The sequence below is a fragment of the Sebastes fasciatus genome, chromosome 1, assembly GCF_043250625.1.
Source record: "Sebastes fasciatus isolate fSebFas1 chromosome 1, fSebFas1.pri, whole genome shotgun sequence".
NCBI classification, from domain to species: Eukaryota; Metazoa; Chordata; class Actinopteri; order Perciformes; family Sebastidae; genus Sebastes; species Sebastes fasciatus.
Window position 1 is genome coordinate 40,026,720 of NC_133795.1, and position 13,710 is coordinate 40,040,429.

A 13,710-nucleotide genomic window follows, 5' to 3' on the forward strand; every position below is an offset into this window, starting at 1 on the left:
CCATTCTGAACGGTATTGAAATCCCCACCCATCAATATCATCCCTTTTCCATTACTGGTAATCAAATTAGCTACATTTTTAAAGAATGTCACATTTTAGTAGAGCGATAGTCATAGTATCTCCGATGGAGCCAACAACCATTACGTATTTTCCCATGTTATCTTTAATCACCTTCTCTTCACAGAATGGTATAGATTTATCAATTAATGTGGCAATGCTCCTTTTCTTGCCATATGAAGCATGACATACTTGGTTTACCCATATCCCTATTCAGGTTTTTATATTCACTCTCAATCAAATGTGTTTCTTGAATTAAAGCAATTGAGCATTGTAGTTTCTTCAGTTGGTTCAATATCTTTTTTCTTTTGATGGGATGATTTAACCCATGAACATTATAAGATACAAGATTTAACCAATTCATATTAGTTTAAGATGAGACCCCTCAGTTGTGCACCTCCTATAAACCAAAACTACACAAAACTTTGCACAGAGTAAACGGATAACAATGAAAATCTCCATCAGAACTATTATACAATTACACAAGAACCTGACTCCCAAAAGTCCCATACCACAGAGGTGTGGCAAATTCTCTCTGGGGAAATAGCACTATGTGCACCTGCAACTTCCTGGTTGTACAATATACTGTAGAGTTGCTACTTACTCAAACTGAGACACGATTTTGCTCAATAAAACCAATATTTCTATTAATTTGCATAGGTAGCATAATACCTTTTAACCAGCTCCATTTATAATCAACAATTATTTTACGCAGATACTCTGATGTCCCCTTATGTTTCAGGAACCCCATTTTTATATGTTTATTTATTCAAGTCTTTTCTTTGGCCGTTACCATAATCATGTTCATGAGTTCACTGGACGAGGGCTTGTAAGTCCGACTCTGTGATGCGTGGCTGCCTCCTCTTTTCCTTCTGTCCTGTCACCGTGGTCCAGGCGCCTTGCTCCATTACCCTCTGTAGTTTGTCCATCTCATCCTTCCCCAAGTCCTTCAGCATGGCCTCCGTTAGTGAAGTGAAAGTCTTAGCCCCCGATTCCAAAAACACCTTCAGCTGTGCGGGGTATGGCGACTGTGCCTTCACATTCTTCTGCTTTCGTTTTTTTATGACGTCCCGTACCTGTTTCTTCTTTTTCAGGATCTCATTTGTGTAGCCTTGATTGAAGTAGACGGTTCTTCCTTCATAGGTGATCTTTTGCTTCCATGCTTGCTGTATTACACGGCCTTTCACCCGGTAGTCAAGGAACCTGACGACGATTGCGCACGGCGGGGCAGTTTTTCTCTTTCGGTTTTGCAACCAGTGAGTGGTGCGCTCTCTCAATACGGATGTCCATGTCCTCTGTAAAGTGCATCGATGAATGAATAAATTTTGTCACAAATCCTATGCTTTCATTTTTCTCAGAGCCCTCTGGGATGCCATGTATCCGTATATTATCGCGTCTTCATCTCGATTCCAAATCGTCGCACTTGGCCGTCAACTTTGCCTCTTGGTGAAATAGAAAGGCGACCGACCTTTCCAGCCACCAAGTCCTGTCTTCCGCATCTCCCATTCTTTCTTCCATCTCTATTGTTGGTTGTTCCAAGGAAGCTGTTCTTTACACAAGTTCCTTCATGTTTGTCTCTCGTCTTGCCAGGGCTTTTTAGTTTTCAGTAACCGCTTCTGTATGCTCTTGCCGCAGCCTGCGTTACTCCGTCAATATTACCGAATCTTATTCATCACTGACAAACATCTTCCCTCTGCGTCATCCCCACCGTTGTGTCAGTAGATCCATCATTTGTATTGTCCTTCTTGTTCAGCCTCCCTTTTTGACGAATTGGGAGTGACAACGTGCTGTCAGTGTAAACATCAAATCTGGAATATGATCAAATCTAAGATTAGACAACAAAGATTGACTGAAATAAAAACATTCAAGTTAATTGGCCGTGTAGAGATGAAGGCCTCAGGGCTGCGAGGGCCTATACGGCACCAAGATGGCCAGAAACACTCCTGATTGGAGAACCAGATGGCTCAGTCATCTTATAAGAAGTATCTGGCAGTCCAGCTCTGGTCTGGCTGGAGGGGGTTCACGTCATTAAAGGTAAACCTGACACACAGTCTCACAGTTGTTTTCCACTGTTCACTGAGGACTGAGTGACGTTTTGCTGAGAAAGAAAAATCTAAAATGTAAATCTTGATTAACTAGATTAACTGTAATTTGTCAAAGGTTTTACTGCCATAATTAATATTTTAAAGTACACAATTGAAGAATGATTAATACATTAGAATAAATTGAGTATAAAAGATACAAAATACAAAAAATGAACCATGAATCTGTGCGGTGTATCACTGCAAAAATATATTTAATATAATTAAATGAGTATATATTTTTTCTGTTTGACAATATAACTTTCAAAGCCGGTTAGGAAATTAGTGAAATCCTCAGACTGACCTTTGAGTGTTTTTTGCTTTTTGCTTTCATTGAAACAGGCACAGCATCCTAATCTGCATCCACAACCAACTGTAGTTGTTTTTAAATATTTTAAAGGTCAAGTGTAGTGAAATGTTGTACTGGGACCAGAATACTGCAGAAAACACTCTGATTTTAAGATATACTGTTACGCTTTTATAACAGTGCTTGTTGAAGGTGTGCAACTATTGTATTCTTTTTTTTTACATGGGCATTGGGTTTATTGGGGACGCAGATAGGAGCCGGTCTAGTTATTAGAAAATATTAAAGATAATTATCAATATTAATATAAATTATCAATTATGTTAATTATAACAGGGCACCAAATTATATTGGTACATAAGCTCAAAAGACATTCAAATGGCTATCAAAAGTAAATAACAATTATCAAAATAATTATGAATTATATTGAATAATATGATTTAATTTATATTAAATCATCCTCGGGACCCCCTCTTTGAAACAAAGAGAAGTTTTCAAGTTTCAAGTTTATTTGTCATATGCATTTAAAAGTACAGTGTACAGTGAAATGCAATGAAATGCATTTTACCCTGGCTCTCTCTCAGCCCTTAAAATAAATAGTACAGTTGATAAATACTACAATAAATAAGACAATACCTGAGAATAAAATTATAAAACAACCTAAAACATCCATAAAACAATCCACAGCTCTGCATTCATTTAGTGCTACTGTTCAGTAGTCTGACCGCCTGCCTGAGGGTAAAAACTGTCTCTGAGGCGAGAGGTCCAAGCTCTGATGCTCTGTAGGCGCTTCCCTGAAGGGAGATATGAGAAAAGTGTATATGCTGGATGACTTGTGTCCTGCATGATACAAAGTGCTTTCTTCCTGCAGCGAGTGGTGTAAATGTCCTGTAACTGTGGTAACGGTGATCCAATAATTTTTGATGCTGTTTTTACTGTCCTCATCAGGAGTGTGTGGTCATGTGATGTAATGTTGCCAAACCATACCAGTATGCATCCACTTAAGATGCTTTCTATTGTGGACCGGTAGAAGTTGATGAGGGTTTTGGTGGACATACCATGTTTCTTTAAACACCTCAAAAAGTACAGTCTCTGTTGTGCCATCTTTGTGACACAGCTGATGTGCAGGGACCAGGAGAGGGAGTCAGAAATATGGATGCCTAGGAACTTGAAGCTGTTGACAATTTCGACAGGAGTGTTATTTATATCAACAGCTGATTGAACAGTTTTAATTCTCCTGAAGTCAATTATAAGCTCCTTAGTTTTCTCAGATTGTTGTTGTGACACCACATGGTCAGGTTCCTCACTTCGTCCCTATATGCCATCTCGTTGTTATTTGTAATGAGCCCTATCACTGTTGTATCATCTGCAAATTTCACAACGCTGTTTGTATGATGTATAGCCACACAGTCATATGTGTACAGACTATACAGTAAGGGACTGAGACAGCAACCTTGTGGAGCACCGGTATTCAGAACTGTGGTAGATGAGTATCTGTTTCCTACTCTTACTGTCTGAGGTCGGCCTGTCAGAAAATCTTGTATCCACCTGCAGATGGAATTACAGAGGCCGAGGTCTGTCAGCTTGGATACAAGAAGAGATGGTATGATTGTATTAAAAGCACTGCTGTAATCAACAAAACAGCATTCTGACATATGTGTTTTTTCCCTCCAGATGTTTTAGCACAGTGTATAAAGCCAGTGATACGGCATCATCCACAGCTCTGTTAGACCGATATGCAAACTGTAATGGGTCAATATTGGCAGATATGTTGTTATTTATGTATGCTTTAACCAGTTGCTCGAAACACTTCATTATCACTGATGTTAAGGCTACAGGTCTAAAATCATTCAGACAAGATGCAGGGGATTTCTTGGGCACAGGCACAATTATGGATTTCTTAAAACATGTTGGAACCACACAGAGAGACAGTAACAGGTTAAAAATGTCTGTAAAAACAAAAGAAAGCTGACTGCAGCAGGACTTGAGGACCCGAGGTGTAATGCCATCTGGGCCGGCAGCTTTGCCTGCTTTTACACATTTAAAAACTCTGCACACGTCAGCCTCTGTCACCTGATGTGTTGTCCTGCTGAGTTTGTGTGTATCCGCAGCGAGAATACGTCCCTGTGCTGGTGGCTCCACGACATGCTCAAAGCGGGCATAGAAAGTGTTCAGCTGGTCAGGGAATGAAGCGGTGGTGTTAGTGAGGCCACCTGGCTTGGTTTTATAGCCTGTTACGGCTTTCAGGCCATGTCATAAGCGCCTCGAGTCCCCGTCGTTACAATGTTGTTCAAGTTTGTCCTGGTGTTGTTTTTTGGCTGACTTGATGGCCTTCCTAAGCTCGTACCTGGCTTCCTTATAACGCTCCTCATCCCCCGCTTCGAAGACGGCGGACCTTTCTTTTAGTCTCAGGCGGACGTCGCTGTTAATCCATGGTTTCTGGTTTGGATAGGAGTGGATGGTAAGAGTGGGAATACAGGTGTCCACACAGAATTTAACATAGTCAGTAACTGTATCAGCATACTCACTCAGGTTAGTAGGATCTCTGAAAACTGACCAGTCAGTGGATTCAAAACAACCCTGGAGTTTGAGCTCTTCCTCTGCTGACCAGCACTGGACTGACCTCAGGGTGGGTTTCTCCCTCTTTGCCTCCTGCTTGTAAACAGGTAGCAAGAGCACGGAAGAATGGTCTGATTTCCCAAAGTGCCAAGTTTCAGAAAAGCAGAACACACTGCAGTTCCTCATGTCCCGCTGGGCGCTGATACGGCAGTGGAGCTCGTCTATCTTGTTGCCAATGGATTGCATATTGGCTAGCAAAATGCTCGGGATGGGAAGCCGAGTAGGCCGCCGCCGTAGTCTCACCAGTAGCCCGCCACGTCTTCCTCGTTTCCGCCTGTGCCGGCGCTTGTAGCCGGTGTACCAGGATACCTCCGATTTAACAATGTCTTTCAGTACCGCGGGCGGTGTGCAGAAGTTTGGAACATTTTGTCTGATGTCCAGTAGAGTCTGACGGTCATAAATGACTGCGGAAGATATAGATTGTGCTAAGAAACTAATAACTAGAGCTAAAATAAAGAGAAGAGTGAGAGAGGCTCGTAGCGTGTCGCCATCAGTCGGCGCCATATCTGAAAATGATAGCACATTAATGTAGTTTCATAGATAAGTCTCATTAAGTATACTAAACTATCAATTTGGAACTTTGATTAATAATTAAATTAATAACTATAACCAAAAATCACTACATCAATAGATAGTAAAGGTTGAAGGATATTGGAGTTCGTGACACAGCAGCGGTTGGCATTATTCACTCTTGTACAATATTAAACAGACCAGCATGTATATTCCACAATCATTTATTTACGAGATAATAAAGGTTTAAAACACAATATTAATCTAACTAAATAACTAAACTAAACTAAACAAACCAAACACAGTGTTTGAGCATGTGTGTGTGTGTGTGTGTGTGTGTGAGAGAGAGAGAGAGAGAGAGAGAGAGAGAGAGAGAGAGAGAGAGAGAGAGAGAGAGAGAGAGAGAGAGAGAGAGAGAGAGAGAGAGAGAGAACAAAGACAAGATGGCTGGCTACTTGTCTCAAGATGTTTGCATGGCCTACAAACAATATGGCAAGCACTGTAAATCTACAAAGATGGCTGGATCAAAGATGGCCGCCAACATGTTACCCTATGGCCTCTTTGTTCTTCGGAGCACATGTGCTCAGGCAGGACAAATGGGGGTCTGATGTGGGGGTTGAGATTATCTGAATATGCATGTTTATGTTTCAAAGTAATTCACAGTTTACTGTATGTTTGTGATCTTAATTTTTGTCGGATAATGCAGTAGCTTAGAAAAGATGGTTAGATTGCATGCAAGACCTTGTGTATGTGAAGCATAAACTAAACACATCAGATGTGGCGAAGCCAGCAACCCAAATATCTTAACTACAAATAATATCACCCTATCAAACTCAATGAATAACATTAAACATATCAATACAGGTACATTCCAAAAAGTTGAACAGTCTTGCTCAGCCATGTGCAATTGCTAATGCTAAGGTAAGCCCAGTACGTTACCAATCCACTGAAGAAAGGGTTGCAATTCCATGTGTTGAAGTTGTGGTTCCAAGTCAAAGATGTTGTCTTTGCTGTGTGAGATCCAGTTGTGCAGTTTGGAGGGAAACTGGTCTAGTCCTGTTTCTGCTGCTTGGTGCTAACTTCCTTACGGTTGTTGCTTGAAGTTAGCTGGTGTAGCACACAGCTCCTATCACTATAATTATACTGGACTAGAATCAGAAGATACCAAACTCGAACAGGAGGCAGAAAAAGTTATTTGCAATATCAAATGACCACAATAGACAAAAAGCTATGCACTGGTACCTTGTATTTTTAGAAAATAACAAACAAAATAAATTGAATACCCATGAGTTCAGTTTACAGATTAATTGCACAAAGATGCTTCAGTTTCAACTCGGCAACGAAATATTTCTTTTGTCACACTCAGGGTTTGAACCACTGAGTTGTTACCGACTATTTTTTTCTGACTGGGTGCACCCTAATATCAATAACTCAAAATCTCAATTCTCAATATTTCGATCCAACATTCAATGAGTAACAATATTATACAATAACCCGGTTCAATATTATCACTTCTCAATTTGTTTCAACCTTACAATTATTCAATATTAACTGTTCCACTAATAAACATCGTTACCAAGGCATCACAATACACCATAATATGAATATTCAGTCCATTCAGTTTAACCAGTGTGATGGTTGACACTCAGTCCTTTCACCGGGACAGGGAATGTGTTGCAGGGAGCATGAAGAGGGTAAATGTTTTCCAAGTCAAGTAAAAAAAAAAGGGGTTAAGTCAGAGTCTGGGGTTTGAGGTTGTGCACGGGATGCTGGACGTTGAGTGTAAAGAGTGGTGTAGCCTTGTACAGTTTGTGATGTTTACCCAACCGCCGTGGCAGAAGAGGGGTAAGGTTGACAGTTCTTGGCTCTGGGATCTTCAATCCAGGGATCTAGAGGTCTCGTCTGGCCATCAACTTTGAATCACTCCACAAAAACAATTCGGGAGTTTCTCTGTGTCGCTCAGCAGCTTTCAGTGAGCAAGGCCTCTCTCACACACACATCTATGAGCGTTCAGCAGCAGGTCCTCTCCCGACAGTGTCCCTCTAGCGTTTGAGTAGCGTATACTGTCTAGCCTGCCTGGGGTGCGGTAAATCTGCGCTCTGATTGGCTAAGACACCTCCGTGTGTTAACTCTTTGTGACCTGGGTTACACTGGTCAAAAGGCAGGCTCCCGCGTCTTCTGCCTTAGAAGAAAGTTCCTTGTGTTTCTATGTCTGTTTTCTAACAGGCCATAGATCAGAGCAGAGCTTAGGTGAGGAGAGCAGCAGCTCACCTCCTGCAGGTCAGCAGGGGTTGAGAAGGAGAAGAAGCCCAGGGGAGAGAGACAGAACAAAGGACATCCTTTGCTTTTATCCTGGCTGAATTTCACAAGTATCTGTGAATGAGTCATCATGCTACAGTAGCCAATGGTTACTGAGCTAAGTCCATGGGTCAAGGATCATGTGACTGATTCATGTGGTCTCATGCCACCATCTTGATGGTGGGTCCCAACAGGTTCGTAAGTGAATCAGTGATAAGGCACTTTTAACTAGTTATGGAACAGTCTCGATGTAATACTGATGCCTCTATATGACCTACATGAGTAAATGAGTTCATCAAAGTTATTCTTAATGCCCGTCATCTGTGCCACCGGGTCGGATTCCACGGAGAATCAGACAAAAACATGCAGAATCCCAAACTGCATGCATCATCCAGAACCGGCTTCACTGCTGCCTTTGACCTGCAGTCAGAGCTCCGGCGGGAGGTGGAGAGCTCCGCGCTCGGCATCTCTTTGACTTGTCAAAACTGAGTTACTAAACATATTTAGAAGATACTTCATATTCATGTAATTTTGTTGTTTCTTTGTTGCTTTATTTTTCAAAGCTGCAATTGTTCACCAGCTTATTAATTAGTAACACCATCACATATTATGATAACTGTTGCAGTGTTGGCTGAATTCTCTGTCTATGATCCTCTGCAGGATCATCCCCCCTGCAGCATGGACAACAAAACTTTCAACATGGACATTCTGCACCTCGAGGGGTTAAAGGTCAACCCCAGGTCCTCTGTTCCTGCCTTCATCCTCCTCCTCCTTATCTACATCTTCATCATGGTGTCCAACATCGGCCTGGCGGTCCTGATCTTCATGGAGAGGAGCCTCCACCAGCCTATGTACCTGCTCTTCTGCAACATGAGTATTAATGATGTGTTCGGGGCGACGACCATCATCCCTCGCTTGTTAAGTGACATTTTTATTCCGATCACAGAGCGGTACATTCATTATTATGAGTGTGTCATTCAGGCTTTTTGTGCTCACTATCATTTAGGCATCTCTTACACTGTGCTCATGGCTATGACCTTCGATCGCTACATAGCCATCTGTAACCCGCTGCGATACGCCACCATCATGACCAACAGGATGGTGGTGAAGCTGTCGGTGCTGGCCTGGGGGGTAGCTTTATTGTTGGTGGGGATTCTTGTGGGCCTCAGCGTCCGCCTGTCACGCTGCAGGTGGGCTATAGTCAACCCGTTCTGCGACAACGCCTCCTTGTTCAAGCTGTCCTGTGAAAGCGTTCTCATCAATAACATCTACGGTCTCGGCTACACGGTGGTCGTTCTGGGTGCCTCCATCGGCAGCGTAATTCTCACCTACTTGAAGATCGCCATAGTGTGTTTTAATAGTAAGACCAAGGCGTCGAACAGCCGGGCGCTGCAGACCTGTGCCAGCCACCTGGTTGTGTATGTCATCATGTTTATGTCAGTCAGCATCATGGTCACCTTCCATCGTTTCCCTCACTTATCAGAACACAGGAAGCTAGCTTCCATCTTGTTACACGTGGTTCCTCCAGCCATGAATCCTATTATCTACGGACTGCAAATCAAAGCCATCAGACAAAAAATTTTCATAAGTAAAATGACCAGGAAAACATGAGGTGAAATGACTCAATACTGAAAAGGTAAATAATTGTTAATAAAATTGTTGCACTTACTGAAATGTTCAGTTGTGCAAGTAAAAATCATATTCTCTCTCTGTTTCATGATCTTGGTTTGGGTTAAAATAAGTACATTTATTGTGTATCTTAAGTACGTAGCATATGTGATGTAAGTAAACTTACGTACCTAAGTAAGTTAAAATAAGTCGTTGACTTTTGGTTTCGTACTGGACACCAACAGTGGTCTCCTGGGTGAGTTCTGTTGATTTTTTAAACCTGATGTCCTTTTTTGCTCCCGCTTTAACAACGGCCAGGTAGAGTTTGATACGTAGGGCCGCTGACCAAGCTGCCGTATTTGACAACTTGGGAGTGACAACGTGCTGTCCGTGTAAACATCAAATCTGGAATATGATCAAATCTAAGATTAGACAACAAAAGTTGAGAGAAGTTGAACAAAGTTGACTGAAATAAACACATCCAAGTTAATTGGCCATGTAGAGATGAAGACCTCCAGGGCTGCGAGGGCCTATACGGCACCAAGATGGCCAGAAACCCTCCTGATTGGAGAACCAGGCGGCTCAGTCATCTTATAAGAAGTGTCTGGCAGTTCACCTCTGGTCTGGCTGGAGGAGGTTCATGTCAATAGAGGTAAACCTGACACACACAGGGTCTCACAGTTGTTTTTCACTGTTCACTGAAGACTGATTGATGTTTTGTTGAGAAAGAAAACACTAAAATGTAAATCTTGATGAACTAGATTAACTGTAATTTGTCAAAGGTTTTACTGCCATAATTCATGTATTAAAGGACACAAATGAAAAATGATTAATGCATTAAAATAAATTGTGTATAAAAGATACAAGATACATAAAATGAAACATGAATCTGTGCGGTGTATCACTGCAAAAATATATTTATATATTTAATATGATTAAATTAATATGTATTTTGTTCTGTTTGACAATATAACTTGTGCTTGTGCTGTGCACGTTTCCAAGCCGTTTAAGAAATGAGTGAAATCCTCAAACTGACCTTTGAGTGTTTTTTGTGTTTTTTACTTTCATTGAAACAGGCACAGCATCCTGATCTGCATCCACAACCAACTGTAGTTTTCCTTCAATATTTTAAAGGTCAAGTGTAGGGAAATGTTTCTCTGGAACCAGAATATTGCAGAAAACACTCTGGTTTTAAGATATACTGTTAGACTGTCATAACAGTGCTTGTTGAAGGCATACAAATATGTATTCTTTTTTTTTTGTTTACATGAGCATCTGGATAAAGAGTGAGTCAGTGATAAGGCACTTTTAACTAGTTATGAAACAGTCTCAATGTAATACTGATGCCTCTATATGACTTACATGAGTAAATGAGACCATCATAGTTATCTTTAATGCCTGTCATCGGTGCCACTGGATCGGAGCAGCAGTAGCTCAGTCCATAGGGATTTAGCTTGGGAAACGGAGGGTTGCCGGTTCAAGTCCCCGCATGGACCAAGTACTGAGTGTGAACTGGTCGCTGGAGAAGTACCAGCTAGCCTCTTGGGCACTTGAGCAAGGCACCAAACCCCCAACTGCTCGGGGGTCGTGTCAGGGGCAGGCCCCTTGCTGTAACATCTCTCTCATTAAAGCATGTATATATGTATCCTGTTTGTTATATACAGGACACATGCACAGACATTTTTTTTTTTTAATAAAGTGCCTTTCTTTCTTTCTACTTTGTAGGATGAGCAGCACAGCTGATTATGTGGGTAGCGCACAAGTAAAATTTGCCAAAATTCTCTGCCAATGGTAAACAGTGTATTCTCCTGTTGGTGCTGACTCTTGTTTTGAGATGTTTGGTGGATTGGATGATTGAACTCTCCATCAGTAACAAGGAACAAAAAAGACATTTTGGCAATTTTACACTTCACTCATTTAATACATCGTCAGGAGCCTCAGTAGCAGATGGAAGATCCATATGCAGCCACAACAGCCTGGCACCTCCTCCTCATGCTGGTCACCAACCTGGTCACACGTTGCTGTGGGATGGAAGTCCATTCCTCAACCAGGATGCAACTTGATTTTTGCAGAACACCAGCTTCAACTTGCCCTATCGCACGGGCCTTATCCAGATTAAACCAACGTGGCATGCAGATGCTTGTAGCAGACACCAAATGATCCCTTTAGTAGGGTGCAGCACCCAGCAGGCCCCATGAACACCAGGCACCTGATTGGCAGCACCTGGAGCTCAAAACAAGAGTCAATACCAACAATACACTATTTACCATTGGCAGAGCATTTCGGCAAATGTTATTTGGGTGCTACCCACATAATCAGCTGTGGTGCTCATCCCACAAATGCATGATCCTTACAAGTTGGACATCATTGTGAAGGTAAATAAACAGGCTTTTCCAATGATGTAAAATACAATGCCAATTTGCATTGTAACAACAGAGAAATAATCCACCAAACACAAGTTTACAAACTTTTTTTCCCGAGTTTTTTATTATGATAACTGTTGCAGTGTTGGCTGAATTCTCTGTCTATGATCCTCTGCAGGATCATCCCCCTGCAGTATGAACAACAAAACTTTCAACATGGATATTCTGCACCTGGAGGGGTTAAAAGTCAACCCCCAGTCCTCTATTCCAGCCTTCATCCTCCTCCTCCTCATCTACATCTTCATCATGGTGTCCAACATCGGCCTGGCGGTCCTGATCTTCATGGAGAGGAGCCTCCACCAGCCTATGTACCTGCTCTTCTGCAACATGAGTATTAATGATGTGTTCGGGGCGACGACCATCATCCCTCGCTTGTTAAGTGACATTTTTATTCCGATCACAGAGCGGTACATTCATTATTATGAGTGTGTCATTCAGGCTTTTTGTGCTCACTTTCATTTAGGCATCTCTCACACTGTGCTCATGGCTATGACCTTCGATCGCTACGTAGCCATCTGCAACCCACTGCGATACGCCACCATCATGACCAGCAGGATGGTGGTGAAGCTATCTGTGTCGGCCTGGGGGGTAGCTTTATTGATGGTGTTGATCCTCGTGGGCCTCAGCGTCCGCCTGTCACGCTGCAGGTGGGCTATAGTTAACCCGTTCTGCGACAACGCCTCCTTATTCAAGCTGTCCTGTGAAAGTGTCCTCATCAACAACATCTACGGCCTCGGCTACACGGTGGTCCTGCTGGGTTCCTCCATCGGCAGCGTAACTCTCACCTACCTGAAGATCGCCATAGTGTGTTTGAATAGTAAGACCAAGGCGTCGAACAGCCGGGCGCTGCAGACCTGCGCCACCCACCTGGTTGTGTATGTCATCATGTTTGTGTCAGGCTGCATCATGGTCATCCTCCATCGTTTCCCTCACTTATCAGAACACAGGAAGCTAGCGTCCATCTTGTTACACGTGGTTCCTGCCGCCATGAACCCGGTTATTTACGGACTGCAAATCAAAGCCATCAGACAAAAAATTTTCATGCGGAAAATTCAGTTGTGCAAGTAAAAATCATATTCTCGCTCTGTCTAGCTGTCATGCTGAAATCGTACTTTTCAAATGTATTCCGCTTATCTATACAGTCGGATTCGAACAAAAATGAATTAAAAAAAATATAAGATTTAGCTGTGTCGGGCGTAGTTATGGCTGTGAATTAGGCACACGTCTTTCTTGTGAGCTCCTGGTGATAGTCGATTAAATTCCTGTTCACTTTCCTTTAAGAGTACGGACACAAAAAACAATTGTCTGTAATAACTCTGCAGTTTACATAATTATTAATATGCCTTCAAAAAAGGCAAAGAACAGGACCAAAATACATTCTTTCCTGGTCAAAGAGGACGACGGGTTGGATACTATCAGCCTTGATAGCTCAACAGGTGATGCTAGCCCTAAGGCTATCCTCCAGGCTGAAGTGGCGGTCAGGGAAACGGCTTTTAACTTGGATATTAGTCAGAAGCTCAAGTCCTGAATGCAATCCAAGATGTTAAGAGAGATGTACGAGACTTTTCTGGTCCCATGGATGAGGCAGAGAAGCGTATTAGCAACACTGAGCATACAGTTAACACAGAGAAGGACGAGACTGAAGCGCTGGTTAAACAAGTGGCTCTCCTGACATACAACCCTAACCCTAACCCCAGCCTAAGGGGTCTAGGTCTAACCTTAGGCTGGTTAACCTGCCTGAATAAGTTGAAAAGTATGACGCAATTGCTTTCCATGAGAAGTGGCTGCCTGAAGCGCTGGGACCTGCAAC

The 13,710-nt window shown here is 42.4% G+C and overlaps 2 protein-coding genes across 2 annotated transcripts; both read left to right on the forward strand.

The window, feature by feature from the left end:
• Positions 1–8,076: 8,076 nt before the first annotated feature.
• Positions 8,077–9,615, forward strand: LOC141775194 (olfactory receptor 52D1-like). Its single transcript, XM_074648319.1, has 2 exons — positions 8,077–8,394; positions 8,530–9,615. Exon 2 carries the CDS (start codon positions 8,548–8,550, stop codon positions 9,478–9,480), a length of 933 nt encoding a protein of 310 aa, XP_074504420.1. The 5' UTR covers positions 8,077–8,394; positions 8,530–8,547; the 3' UTR covers positions 9,481–9,615.
• A 2,356-nt stretch (positions 9,616–11,971) lies between these two features.
• Positions 11,972–13,710, forward strand: LOC141777863 (olfactory receptor 52N5-like). Its single transcript, XM_074652403.1, has one exon. It carries the CDS (start codon positions 12,036–12,038, stop codon positions 12,966–12,968), a length of 933 nt encoding a protein of 310 aa, XP_074508504.1. The 5' UTR covers positions 11,972–12,035; the 3' UTR covers positions 12,969–13,710.

Excerpts from the sequence above, each read along its gene's own strand:
- LOC141775194 (XM_074648319.1), top strand. The coding sequence starts at position 8,548 with ATGGACAACAAAACTTTCAACATGGACATTCTGCACCTCGAGGGGTTA.
- LOC141777863 (XM_074652403.1), top strand. The coding sequence starts at position 12,036 with ATGAACAACAAAACTTTCAACATGGATATTCTGCACCTGGAGGGGTTA.